This window comes from Medicago truncatula, chromosome 4 (genome assembly GCF_003473485.1).
Source record: "Medicago truncatula cultivar Jemalong A17 chromosome 4, MtrunA17r5.0-ANR, whole genome shotgun sequence".
Taxonomy (NCBI): domain Eukaryota; kingdom Viridiplantae; phylum Streptophyta; class Magnoliopsida; order Fabales; family Fabaceae; genus Medicago; species Medicago truncatula.
Window position 1 is genome coordinate 49,414,562 of NC_053045.1, and position 14,437 is coordinate 49,428,998.

The window sequence follows — 14,437 nt, forward strand, 5'->3', positions numbered from 1 at the left end:
TGAACACTGCTTGCACTTTGTCATTAAAAACTGAAATTATGCAGAGCCAAGTTCAAAGAAATAGCTAGAAAGCTAAGTACTTTAGGCTCTTGTGTCTGAACAAGAAACAAAATTATACACAACAATAGAATAAAGCAAGGTGATGCATGCAGCTACTAGCTTTTTTATTGTTGCCAAGTAAAATAGAATAAAGCATCAATAGAAGATTGCAAACTCGTACATCAAACATACAGTTTCAGAAAAGGATTCAAAAACAGAAATAAATTCATTGGGGTAAAAACACTGAAATCTTGCTGTGCATAATAAGAATTTAGAAAGAAAAAAAAGACACTAGATTGTGGTTCGAAACTTGGAGACTTTTCCCCCTCTAGAAAATGAACAATGTAAAAGAAAATACATTGGACAAAGCATTTCAAAAAATACACCATGGATCAAACATTTCAAATAAGTTGGCAAATTTAAAAAAAAAAGTGCCAAACGAAGTTAATTAACAAACCAAAAAGAGAAAACAAACATAACTTTGTAAATAAACAAATGCCCCAACAAAACATTCAAATACTAAGATACTTGATTATTCTCAGCTAATTTTTGAACTTTAAAAGATAGAAACCATTTTGTTATAATCAGAATAAGCAATCTACAAACTGTATATTCTTTCCACTGATGCCAAAGATTTTATTTCTCTCCATACCAAGCTTAATGATGACAATAATAGAGATTATCAATGCAAAAGTTAAAAGGATCAAATCAATGAAAATAACAACATGAAAACAAAAGAAAGTCAGAAAGCATGATGCAGTCATTGTATGAAAACTAATTCAACCTCATAAGGGCTGTTCTTGGGACAAAGTCCTCATCCAGAGCCAGGAAGCATGTAGTATAAAGAGGCTTTGCTAGCTTAACTACAAGCCTGTCAAACACCAAAACCAAGTGAAGGCATCAGATTTTTTTCAAAGAATGCCCCCAAAATTCCAAACAAAAGCTCTGAAATTATCATTATCATTGTAATAATAAACTCTTACTCTGTTAATTAAACTATATATACTGATATAGATATATATTTCTTTCCTTCCAGGAATAAACTACTACCACTACCACTACCACTACCACTAAGATGAACAAGTAAAAATACCAACTAAACTAAACCCTTGTTTAAACCAACAAAAACAAGGGAATTAGCATCTTCAATCCTCTCCATCCAATCCAATATCTCCAACATTTCCTTCATACTTTCTCTTTACAATATTCTTCACGCTTATACCTCAATCCCATTACCCCATTTACAAGCTGCAATTCACTTCACAGCTTCTCTACCTCTGCAATGATCAACCATCAAACAATCAGTATAAACACCACAAAATCATGAAAAATAACCTCGCACCAACATATCTGATCAAATGGGCGGCCGGTATCCATCACAGACATACACAACAAATGTGATTACTTTCAATTAATTCACATTCTCAAATTATCAACGTTGTGAGTGTCGTGTCTGTGTCGATACTTCGCAGATAAAAACACAGGGTAAAAAAAGTACCTTTGTTGGTGTATCAGCTACCCTATAAGCATCAGCAGTTATACCCACTAACCATAATCCAGGAAAAACATTCTGAAAACAAAATAAACAAACAAATAATCAAATAGTATTCATAATCATCAATCAGAAGAAGAAAGTAATAAAAAATCTGAATGAATGAGAAATTGAGAATCATTATCATACATCCATTTGTTTCTGAACATTCTTGGCCCTCTTTCTGGGCCTACGATTGGGCCTAGAACCAGTCATGACAAAAATATCCTCTTCGATCTCATCCTTCGAAAGAGCGATCCAGAATTTCCTCTTTTCCTTCTTCTCACCACAGTTTGTATCAGCAAAACCCCTGAGCCTCAGCGATTTCGGAGCTGGATTCTCACCGTTAACACCTTCCTGCAATTCTCCACCGTTGTTGTTTCTAGAACCTCCTGCTCCGATCTCAAACCCGCCTCTCGGTATCATCGGCTTCCTCGGCCTCAAATTCCACGGCTTCTGCACTATCTCCTCCGCTCCACCACCAGCTTCAGCATCGTCTTCAGCGTCGCGTTTTCTGTCACCGGCGTTGTCATCGGTTTCGTTGTTCGACGACGGCGTCGGGGGAGCTTGTCTCTGAGAGGAGGAAGAAGCAAATCCGAATCGGTTTCTCGCGGTTCGGGATCCGAGTCGGTGAGGACGGGAGTCAGGTTCGGAATCAGGCTCGGAAGCATGATCGGGTGGACGACGGGAACGGTGGTGGTTGGTGGCGTTAGTGTTGTTTTTTCCGGTGCCGCCCCATTTGAGAAAGGGGAGAGAGAAGTTGTGAAGAGGTTGTGACTTGACTGATGCAGGAGTAGTAGCCATTGATGAATGAACGGTGAAGAAATAGTAGCGGCTTTGGAAGGTTAACGATGAAGGGTTTAAACGGTGTCGTTTGAAAATGAGAAACCCTAGAGCTAGGGTTGTTGATGAAATGGGAGAGGGTGGTGGTTTTGAATTGAGTTCAGAGAGAAAAGGGGGGCGCTGCGTTGTGCTGCCTACACAAGCCACACAAGAAGGAGTCTCATGCTATGTGCTTATTTGTGCTATGGAATGCAAAATATAAGAGTGTGTGTGTTAGTTTTCTATTTCCTTCTTCTTGTTAGTGTAAGTTACAATCTACCCTACCTTCTTTCTAATTATTCCCCTTTAGGTCCTTCCTCTATCTCTTATCCAAAATTGAATCAACGAGATCTCTCTCGATCATGGTTTAATCTGATTGAACTAGATGATCAATGATAAATAAGAAAGAATGAAATATTAAAAATTAATCTTTGAGTTGTACTTCGTAGACTTGTGTCAATAAACAAATTTACAAGATAATAAAGGTTTAGTTGATTTTTTCATATTGCAAAATGCACACAAATAATAATTCAGTGAGGTTTCATCCATAGTGTTTCGGAACCTAATTCATTGGGAAAGAATTACAAATATTTTTGAAAAGCATGTGCTTTCTGCAACGTTTGACCTAAGTCGGGTAGCTTCAAACTATTAGGCATGTTGAAGTTGTAAACAAGGTTATTGTAAAGTGGGTCAAATGAGATTTAGATATGAAGCCAAACGAAATAAGGTCACACAATTGGTTAATGTCTTGAGTGCATAAAGAAAATCTTTCGACACAAAAGGAAGATGCACAAATGTAAAAGGATAATCACTTGATTACTGCAGAATCACTAGTAAAGTGGGAATGTAAAACCTTGAGCACAATGGGCACCTAAAATCGATGAATGTAACATAAAAAAAAAAAAAAGATGAATTATTAGGATTTATACGTAATAATGTAGGTCCTAAATATGTAAAATTGACTCTATATGCCTTGGGATTAATGGTTAAAAGTGTATTAAGTCATGCTTCTGTCGTATGCACGATGATTGTCTTCGCATTCTCACAATCTATTTATCTCTATTTGCATGTGTGATGTATTTTCATGCACACATATGGTTTTGCGTGTTTCTTTTCGAGTTTACTAACAAAGATTCTTTCGTACGCATATCATGAGTGTCGTACCTTGGCGTGAAATTACAACTAAAACCCAATTTTATGAATCACCTCGAGTTAAATCAGTTATATCTTCGTTTCCCTCATTCTCTACACAAATTATCTCCTACAAACCCTAAAATTCAACTTTGGCATATTCATGCTATGGCAACATGTTAAAACATTCTTCATTCTTCATCAACCTTGCAACCATGTGAAATCTTGTGATACCCAAATTAAGTCATTTTCTTCAAATCCCTAACTTTGAAATCTAAATTCACCGTTAATGTTTATCAAGCTCTTGATCATGGACAATTATCACATAGTTAAGAACACTTCTTATTAATTTCATTCCATATTCTTCATTAGTGTGGTTTATTTTTCTCTTTGTACATTAAGCCTTTGAACAATGCTCTTCGAGTAAAAAACCTCTATATGTTAAAGGTTTCGTTATTGATGAAGAAATGAAAAAGTGTGAAAAACCCTAATCTACTACTTTCACTCGTGCATTAAGTAAGAATCTTATTTTCTTATAATAATTTTAGTTTCCTTCCTAGATTAGTATTCTCATTATGTTTTGTTTTGACATTTTATTGAAGAGTTCATCTTATGTTGTGTCTAAGATGGAATTGAGACCCTTATATCATTAACATCATCTTAGGTAAGAATTAGACCCTTGAACTGTCTCAATCGATTTAGTAGATGTTTCTTATGCTAAGTTGTTACTATCATATGCCTCAGGAGCATTACATGTGTTGGTGGCGAATGAGCCTCTCTCGGGAAAGCCAATGATGTCGTCACAAGAGATTTCACTACTTACCTTATGTAAGAGGTGAGTTGTATCAATCTGCAATCATGAACATATTGTATCTAGGACGAACAAAAATGCCTTGATTCTCTATCTTATCCGAGTAAAAGCCAGTTGCCGAGCTTTATCTTATCGAAACCTAATTAATTAATTGTGTAATCGGACGAGTGAGATTAAAATGGAAACTATAATAAATGATATTAAAGTATTATATTCTTTATGTTACCCTAACTGCGTAAACAACACTGCCATACTCGCGAGGGATTTTGTCCCGACATATTCACACGTTTACAACAGTATAATTTTGCTCATGCCACAATACAAGGGAGGGCATTCTTATAATTAAGAAAAAGTACATTTAGTTGAAATTAACATGTCGTGAGACTTTCGCTTGCTTATCTGTCGGGATAACTAGAATTATTCCTGCGCAAATACTTGATTATAATTGAATATATGAATTACTATGTCCGATGCGAACTATATGAAGGCATTACTAAGTAAAGCAAAGAAAAGCATCCAATTGTTATTCATACCGGATAACTAGAATAATAATAATAATAATTTATACTATATATAAAGAAAGTAGACCGTATTGGACCGACTATTTCTCATTCTAATTATAAATTTAAGTAAATTTGACCATAAGATTACTATTTCGTTGGTGTCATTATAAAAATAAGAATTAATATTATATTTGTTATATTTTCTTAAAACATATTATATTTATTATCTTGTTTGTATCATTGAAAAATACAAGGTTCCTTTGTTACATCCTTAAAAAAAAATTTAATTTGTTACGATATGAAAATGCAAAATATCTATTATTTATAGATATAATTTTAATCAAAATTAAATTAATTTTAATCAAAATTTCATAAAAGGTATTGCTTGTAATTTATACTGTTAGCGCAACAAAAAAGAGCAGATAGACAAATACAAAGTGTCTGTCTAAACGCTAGTAGTAGTAATAATAATAATAATAATTGGATTATAAATGCTTACTAGAATCAAACTACGTGACATTTGATAAAAGGTTCCGTATAAATACTAGACAAATAGAACTCACATCTCAAAACTATCAATATACCCTTTATTGAGTTCACGCGTTCACGCACATTGATTATATATACGACACGTTCACGCACATTAGTTATATATACGTAAACTCAGTTTACAAATCAATGAAAAAGATGTTGATTCCGTCTTTAATCTTGGTAGGTATTGGTTGCACATTCATGGTGGTTTGTGGGTGAAAAGGAGTGAAGGTTCAAAGTGATAATGAAAAAAAGGTTTTAAGAAATTTACATAGAGAGGACAATTTTGGCATCGTTGTAAAATTTTAAGTAAATTTGGGTGCAATTAGAATTATATGGAGTGAGACTAGAAAAAACCTAAATACTAAATTGGCTCTGAATAGAAATAAGCATATTTTTGTACCAAAAAAAAAAAACACATAAGCATATTTTAGTGAAATTGAATGAGACATAAGCATATTTTAGGATTAGATACATTAGATATTAAATGAATTTAAAAAATTGTTTTTTGTTTATAAATGTGATCGGAGGAAGTACCGTATTGTTGTTAATTTCCTCAACAACAAAAGAGTGCACCTCTTTCAGAAGAAAAAAAAGCACCGCGAATAAATGTAATGTCTGGGGTTCAAACATCGTCCTCTGCATATAACAATGTATTACTCATGCCAACTGAGATATGCTTAGAGACACCGTATTGGTAATGTTAATAGGTATCGTTGTGATTTTGAATTATTATTGTTATATTGAAGTTGCATTCATAATTTAAAGTTTAACGATTTAGCGACCAATTTATCCATTTACTGTTAATTTCAAAGGACATTTTGCTCACAAATGTAAAATTTGAAGGGGGCATTTGCACGTAGTTATAAGGTGTGAACGAATGTTATTGTTAGGAAAAAAATATTTTTTTAAAATAAAAAACAATTACCCCGTACGAGTGGCATAATGTTTTAGACCACTGGCATGCCACATAAACTAGGGGTGTTCGTGGGTGGGTTTGGGTTGAGTTTGACCAAACCCAAACTCAAACCAAATAGGGTACTCCGATTTGGGTAAGGTAAAATAACCACCCGTTATACTATTTGGATGGGTTTGGGCAAATCCACTAATTTTTGGGTTGTGTTGGATTGGGTAATGGGTTACCCAACTTATTTTTCTATTTTTTAATATTAAATGACTAAATGACAAGTCCTTATAACTTTTTTTGAAAATAGTACTCTACTTTTTTATTTTCTTAAAAAAATATTTAACTTATTGTACTATAATTTTATGCATCATAGAATATCAAATAATAAACTTCATCATAAAATACTTGCAACAAACTAAAGTTGCATGACATAAAATTGCATTAGTATCAAAATAACAAAAAAGTGTAACATATTAATTTGTAACTCTAGTATATTTTGATTTTCAATATATAGGGTAGAATGTGTATGTTTTGGAAATATAACTTTCTTCTACCCTATGAAAATAAAGATAAAAAATATTAACATTATTGGGCAAGTGAGTTTTTTGGGTTTGAGTATGGTTTTACTCGAAACCCATTTATTTTTATGGATTTTCCATTTTTAAAAACCATACCCACCCAATTACCCAACTCAACCCATTTTTTTGGATTTTTTGAGTGAGTTTGACCGGATTTTCTGGGTTGCCCCAACACATAAACACCCCTATAAAGAGTCAATGAACACGTCATATTAACTAGTGTAATAGATAAAACTATCGAAGCGGTGAATTTACACACGTTTAATAATTTTAGGTTTTTTTTTGTCTTGTAAGAGTTTACAATTTGATGGGTTTTTTTATGGCTATTTACTCCTACATAAATATTGTAAATGTGAATGGGAGGGATGAGACAAATTTCCAGTTCACACGTTTTCAGTGTAATTGAGAGGCATATTGAATGTGTTGGCCAATTTCAAGTCATCTTAGGAGTGATGACAACTTATCATTTGTCTTTTTTTCCAAGAGAAGACATTAAAGATGAAGCAGGTTTGTTTCAAAGGATTCATATTCAGATGAGTGACTACAGTGCACTTCATCCGATCTCAAATACAAATACAAGTTGGTTAAAGAAGCCCTTGATATATAGTATAAATTTGTAGTATGAAACTTATAATGTTTTTTTTCTAAAAGCATGAAAATACATCATAATTGTCCTCTGGTATTTTTATGTTCTATGGTATTTTTATCTTAAATAACTATATCACATGTGAAACTTAGGTCAAGTGCACACAATCAATCCATTGGTTAGGATTTTAGAAGCAGAATTTCACATGATCATCTATTTGAGAAATAAGTGTGACCATACTTTTATCATTCACATTTGCACTTATTTCACATGTTTTTCCCCTACAAAAGATATGAATGAGTTGCCCATTCATACACGTCTACAGATGAGGCCAAAACTAATATCAAATGGAAACTAGTTAGCAACCGGTCGTTTGGTTTCAAATATAAATAACAATATGTCAAAAAAAGTTAATGTTTTTTTGTCGTAATTTTGAAATAAATATGTTAACTTTCTCGATATTCATTTCTTCAAAAAAAAAAAAAAAACTTTCTCGATATTCATTACACAATATGCAGAGGAGCGATTTCAAATTTGTGATTCTCAATTTCTATATTGTATGTTATTTTTCACCGTTAGGCTATTTAAGCGAAGAAAATATTAATCAGAAGAAAAATGAAAATGAGATTACATCATACATTTCCTACCTTATTCTTTTATCGGTTTATCCCCTCTTTCTTATCGGGACAAGAGAATCATACATAAAGAAGAAATTGCATCAAAACCTAATCATCATATTCTTTATCGGTTTTATTTGAATTACTTTACAAAAAAAAAAATTAAAATCCAAATCAAACAAATTTGATGCACCATATTTTTTTGTTTGATTAGGAAGCTAAAGAGAAAGGAAAAAAGAAGGACACAATTAAGCTCTAAGGAACCATGTTTATATAGAGTCTGCAGAGAGAAGGTTCATGATCGGTTGAAGGAGAGTGATGGACCAAGAGATCAATGCTAGAAGAAGCTCTCAGCTTAGTTAGAAAGTCTGCAAAACTATTTTCTTCTCTGAGTGTTTGAGCAATGCGAACATGCCAACCTTGATGAATAAGATCTTTGATGTCGTGAATTAAAGTAACATATTTGTGAAACCTTAGAGTTGGAATTTGGAGAATATCAGTACAATGAAGAGAATATGCGAAACAAGTTATATCATGCACATTTTGATGCTTGGCCAACAATAGTCCCTAATGAATAACATGGAACTCAACATGGAGGATATTAGAGGATCATGGAAGTAGCCCCAAGAAATTAGAGATTTATTTCCGGTTGACATGCCATATTTGTGCGAGTGAAAATTATCATGTGGGGGAACGGATCCTCTCAATTAATTTTCTCTTATGTCTCTCAATTGTTATCAATCTCAACATTAAAATTTTTTACTCAGTTTTTACATTAAAAATCAATATCATCTTTGTTAATTGAATTGTGAGATTGATAATAATTGAGAGACACGATAATTTTTTTGAGAGGATCCATTCCATCATGTGGATAGTGTGGTGTTGTGTATGTATTAGGTGAAGTCACGTGTGTATTGACAACGACTAATAATTTTTAATCATAGCCAAGACTTTAATAAAAAAAGGGAAAATAATTTTTAAATACCCAACAAATCATTGGAGAGATATAAATAAATAAAAAGGTCGTATTAACAAGTGTCCTTAATATTTTTTTTAAAAAGCAATTGATAAGTTTTATGTAGAAAAATAGTTTTTTTATTATAATACAAAGTTTCAGATAAAATTTTCACTACAAGCTTCATAATAATTACCTTTAGTGCATTTGTTATCATTTCTCATAAAAAACGGTCATACTAACTTATGCATTTATGTAGGTTACTATGTGATAGGCCGAAAATGAAATGTGGGATAAATGTACAAAAGTTAAGAGTATTCAACTAAATGCTTTAGAAAAGGTGTATCGTACATGTTTAATATTACCCCTCGTGTTCCATCACCCTATTATTTTAGTTCTCCATGATAGAATGATGATATCAGAAAATCGAAAACAAATCTAGCTGTGAAGCAGAAGTACTAGTACTATATAAGCCATTTTGATATCAAAGGTCCATAGTTAGAAATTGTTATCAAGTGAAGCTAAATTGGAAGTGAGTGGTATCAAACTAGGAAGATGGCAGGAACGGCAACAGTGAATCTTCCAATCATAAACCTCTCCTCACCTGATCGTCTTTCCTCAGCCAATTCCATCCGTCAGGTTTTTCTATACTAATTTTCTTTGAATAAAATATTAGTTCAACGCTTGCGAAATTAATGCAAATATGTTTAATAATATAGGCATGTGTTGAGTATGGTTTCTTTTACCTTGTGAACCACGGTGTGGACAAAGATTTTATGAAGCAAGCGTTCGAGCAGAGTGCAAAGTTTTTTTCACTTCCAATTGAAGACAAAATTAAATTGAACCGCAAGGAGTACAGAGGTTATACTCCTCTCTATGCTGAGAAACTTGACCCTTCACTCTCCAAAGGTATATATCTCTTTTCAAAAGACTAGCTACACTAGACCAATGAATAAGGTGTAAGTTTAAACTCAATTACCAAATCAGGAATTAAACAATGTGGTCCCTCCTTTAAAAAAATGTGGTCCTAAAATTACCTTAATTTCAAAACAGATGTATGAGATTGATATATGATAGACGCGGTCCGATCCATGACCATAATTTCAAATTAACACATAAAAATTTAAAATTCTATATCATTATGATCTTTTGGACAATTTTAAGGATTTAAATCTATAAACTCAACAATGAGGTCAAGCACTAAAGCTACTAGCAAAAAGTTAAGTCATATAAAATAAAGATAAAGTCTTTAAAAGAGGAACACCTTTTATTTTAGAAGTTGGTTTTTTTAAAAATGAGTTAGATTCAATATAAAATTTTAAAGATATTGAAGTTTATCTAAGATTCGTTGGATCAACCATCATTTATAAAACATGATCTATAAAGCCCCAAATACTTTAAAATGGAGACGTACCCGTATCAGATATCGATACTGATACTCGTAGTATCGACCCCAAATATTTTTTTTATTTGTATGAGTATGTGTATTTTATGTTTAGCTACCTCAATAAAATATATTTTAACTATTTCAAATAAATATATTTGTCGAAAGTTAGGATAAATAAGATGCTTAAAAGATTATCAATTGTTTGATAGATTTATTTGGTCTTATTTCGACACTTTTGATATCTTAATAAACTTCAAAGAAAACTTTGTTAGTAATGAAAATTGTAAGAACAAAGTTATATAAGTAAAATTTGTGAGTAATGAAAATTGTAAAGAGAAAGCTACATAAGTAAAACTATATAGTTTATTTTGCTTATATAAGTAAAAAATTTGTGAAATTTTCTTCTCATAGATTACTTTTTTTTTACAAACTAAAATGATATATAATAAACAACGATGAATCACTCCGCACAAGATGTGTAAAAGATGATGCAACCAAAAGTATTTACAAGGAAAGGTGCCAAAACAACATAAGCGCCTTCAACAAAACAAGAAACTAGTGAACGCCCATACACAGGAGAGGGTGTTTCCACCAATCATGATAACTGTAACTAAAAATTGCATGTTTTGATTTCAGCCAAAGAAAAGAATTTAGCTTAACTTTTTGTAGGAGAGAAGAAGGATTACAGGCCACATTATTAAATACGCAGCTGTTCATTTCCTTCCAAATCACCCAAACAAAAGCAAACTAAATTACCTTTAGATGGAGATGTGTAAATCTAGGTAAGCCATCCATATGAATAAACTGATTAAGGTGATGTCGTGGTGATGTCGAAGCTCACCAGGCAGAACTGCTGAAATGCCTAGCCAACGTAACACTGAAGGCCAAATAGAACTAAGAATTTTACATCCCAAAAACAGATGTCTAGCCGTTTCCAAATTACCGCAAGTTGCCGAACAGGTCGTATCAGTTGCTGGAATAACCCGCCGTCTTGCCAAAATATCTCATGGATTAAAATTAATATATTAATTTAAAAAAATATTTTATTTTATTTTGTTATATTTAGCCACTTTGTAAAAAATTGGTTAGATTCTTCACTTATTTGTATCTTTGTTTTTCATTAAGAAAATGTTGATTCTACAATTGTTGAATTTTATGAAAACTTTAATATAAAGTTTTATTACAAGCAGGTGATCCAAAAGAGAGCTATTACATTGGCTCTTTGGAAGATACCACTAGTGTTCGTTTGAATCAATGGCCTTCTGATAGTATGAATTTCCTTTGTGCTCATTCTTAATTAGGAATAATGAAAATTAGTTTCGTATACATGGTTTGTTTTTACATAAGCTTAATTACTTGAGGTGGGTTTTTTTTTTTATTGCATTGATACTCCAGAATTACTACCAAATTGGAAACCCACAATGGAATCCTTATTTTGGAAAACACTGTAAGTTTTATTACCCTTCAAATGTATTTTTCTCTAAATTATTAAATTTCAATATTCTTCTTATGTTCCACAACAGGTCAGCTGGCAAAGAGTTGTTGTCTCTAATTGCCTTGTCTTTGAATCTTGATGAAGATTACTTTCAGAAGATCAGTGCCTCAAACAAACCGGATGCTTTTCTTCGCCTTTTGCGCTATCCAGGTTTGTTAATCAACGCGGTTCAATTTTGCATGTGATCAATTTGGCAGGCAGTAGTTCACTTCACAGTTCTAATATCAATTTGAAATACATTAGGTGAATTGGGATGTTGTGGTGCCTCTGCTCATTCAGATTATGGCATGATCACTCTCCTAATCACCAATGGTGTTCCAGGACTACAGGTTCACATCTTTCCTTTAATATAGTTTATGTTTAAAGTTAGTATTTGTATAATTAATGACTTAAACATTCATATTTAAAGATATGCAAAGAGAAGTTGAAGCAACCTCAGGTGTGGGAGGATGTGTCTCATGTAGAAGGGTAAGTGCATGTATAAAAACTTTGTAATACAACCACTTTTAAGTCTATATAGTATATATGTTCTTTTTCTTCCTAGTGTTAGGTGATTTATGTTTGAATATGCAGGGCCATAATTGTGAACATTGGGGACATAATGGAGAGATGGACAAATTGTGTATACCAGTAAATTCCATCACTCATTCACTTAAAAGTTATTTCTTTTATCAATGTTTATATAAATCATTTCTGTCATTACTCTTGCAGGTCAACCCTTCACAGGGTGATGCCAACCGGAAAAGAACGCTATTCTGTAATTACTAGCCACTTCCTTGTTTGCTTTATTTGATGAGGTTTTCTAGTTCTATAACATGATTTAAGTATGCATTTTTAGTAAAATATGAGTAGTGATGTGCAATTTTGCAGGTGGCATTCTACATGGATCCACCTTCAGACTGTATAGTGAAATGCTTTGAAAGTTGCTGCAGTGAATCATCTCCTCCCAGGTATAGAAAAGTTTTAACCAATTAGAGTTTGTTTAACAAGCTAGACTGAATTAAGAGTCTAGTATGTGTCTAAACACACAAAAAAATATAATAGAGTTCAATTTCGAGTGTGTTAAAAGAAAAACGGTTAACTGGGATGACCTAATTAATGTGTAAGAGAGATCTTGTAATAAGAGGAATACTTGATGGACCCGCTTCGTGTGCAATTGGTGTTTGTACGAGTCAAATTGCACGATTGAAATATTTAGAAGATCAAAAGTGCGATTAAACTTCGTTAAGTGGGGCTCTTAATTAAATTTGATTGCAATATGAGTCTCTTATACCCTGAAGAAGAAAAGCTAAGGCAAAAACAATTATTAACAATGTTGGAGAATTTAGTTAGCTAGGAGTGACCAACATTGGGTATCAAGTCCCCTCACTATAAATTATTGAATTCTATCTATTCCAAAAGTTTTTCTTTACATAGACTTCTATGTGCATACTTTGTATTACAGTGAATTTTCAGAAATCAGTGTGAGGCACAGTAATTTTGTAAAAGTTACAGAGTGTTGTTTTTACAAAATCATGATGGCTCACGGTAATTTCAACAAATTCAATATGGTACCAAACATGTACTAAACAACACAAGTTTACAAACGAAAGAGACACATCCTTGCAAAATCTACAAAGTATAGCTTCACAAAAATACAGTACTCATCCACTATAGTTAAGACAAACTTACTGTAATTCTAAATATGTACCGTGTAAATTGTAAATCTCATGTGCTTGCAGAAAGTCTTTTTTTTCTTTCTTGATGGAACTAAAAGTGTTCTTTATCAATATGAAAGTTACATATAAATCTTATTTTTATGCGGAAGATGCAATAACTTTTTGTACATTCCATGCAGATTCCCTCCAATACGTAGTGCAGACTACTTCAATGAGCGATTCAAGCTCATATATGGGTCTGAAAAGGATCTTAAATGGTCCCTTTAGTCTATGATCACCGAAGGAATGCACTTTCTTTCTGAAATCTATATCCGAGGGAAAATGGGTGATCCCTGACGATTTTGGGGAAGAGGAAGAAGGTTCTGAAGAGGCAGATGTCGAAGAGGATGCATGCTTATCTTGCTTTTAGTCTCTTGTATTTTGGGGAAATAATGTTAGAATATTTTCAGCCCTTTCGGTTCGCTTTTAAATATACAGTAATCTTTCTCGAATATCTTTGTGTTTAACATCCTTTGCGTGAATATTTTCTTTTCGTTGTTTTGTTTAATGTTTTGTCAAGAGTAGTGATTCCATACAATGATGATGTTTTAGCATTACCTTCAGAGTAGTTTATCCAAATGTCTGTTCAGAGTTGTTTTGTTTTCCAAACAAGTATGATCTTGGCGGAACCTCTAAGGTTCTTTGTCCCAAGTGTGAATATCCCATCCCAAGCTTGGTGTTCTACTTGATGTACTAGTGGTGGTGGAGCAGTTGGATGCTTCCTACCTCGTGGCGAAGGCTTAGTTCGTTAGGAGAGACTAGGCTTTACTAAGGGTCCGTTTGGTTTGAGAATTAGGAGGGGAGGGGAGGGATTTTAACGGAGGGGAAGGAAGGGAGGATATTTTAA

General features: G+C 32.9%; 2 protein-coding genes across 4 annotated transcripts; one reads left to right on the forward strand and one right to left on the reverse strand.

Moving 5' to 3' along the window:
* Positions 1-661: 661 nt before the first annotated feature.
* LOC11406897 (uncharacterized) lies at positions 662-2,622 on the reverse strand. The gene is made up of 3 exons (XM_003608626.4): positions 1,721-2,622; positions 1,538-1,609; positions 662-1,316 (listed from the first exon to the last, which is right to left on the reverse strand). The coding sequence occupies exons 1-3, from the start codon at positions 2,372-2,374 to the stop codon at positions 1,311-1,313; spliced, it is 732 nt and encodes a 243-aa protein (XP_003608674.1). The 5' UTR covers positions 2,375-2,622; the 3' UTR covers positions 662-1,310.
* A 6,793-nt stretch (positions 2,623-9,415) lies between these two features.
* Positions 9,416-14,153, forward strand: LOC11407301 (2-oxoglutarate-Fe(II) type oxidoreductase hxnY). 3 transcript variants are annotated; one of them, XM_003608628.4, is made up of 11 exons: positions 9,425-9,650; positions 9,731-9,920; positions 11,589-11,666; positions 11,794-11,845; positions 11,922-12,043; positions 12,137-12,222; positions 12,303-12,361; positions 12,467-12,523; positions 12,605-12,650; positions 12,764-12,843; positions 13,731-14,153. In XM_003608628.4, the coding sequence occupies exons 1-11, from the start codon at positions 9,567-9,569 to the stop codon at positions 13,816-13,818; spliced, it is 942 nt and encodes a 313-aa protein (XP_003608676.1). In that variant the 5' UTR covers positions 9,425-9,566; the 3' UTR covers positions 13,819-14,153. The 3 variants fall into 3 exon arrangements, with proteins under 3 accessions (XP_024637582.1, XP_024637583.1, XP_003608676.1); XM_024781814.2 differs by lacking the exon at positions 13,731-14,153 and having other exon boundaries at positions 9,416-9,650; positions 12,746-12,843; XM_024781815.2 differs by lacking the exons at positions 12,605-12,650; positions 12,764-12,843; positions 13,731-14,153 and having other exon boundaries at positions 9,417-9,650; positions 12,467-12,527.
* Positions 14,154-14,437: the final 284 nt, after the last annotated feature.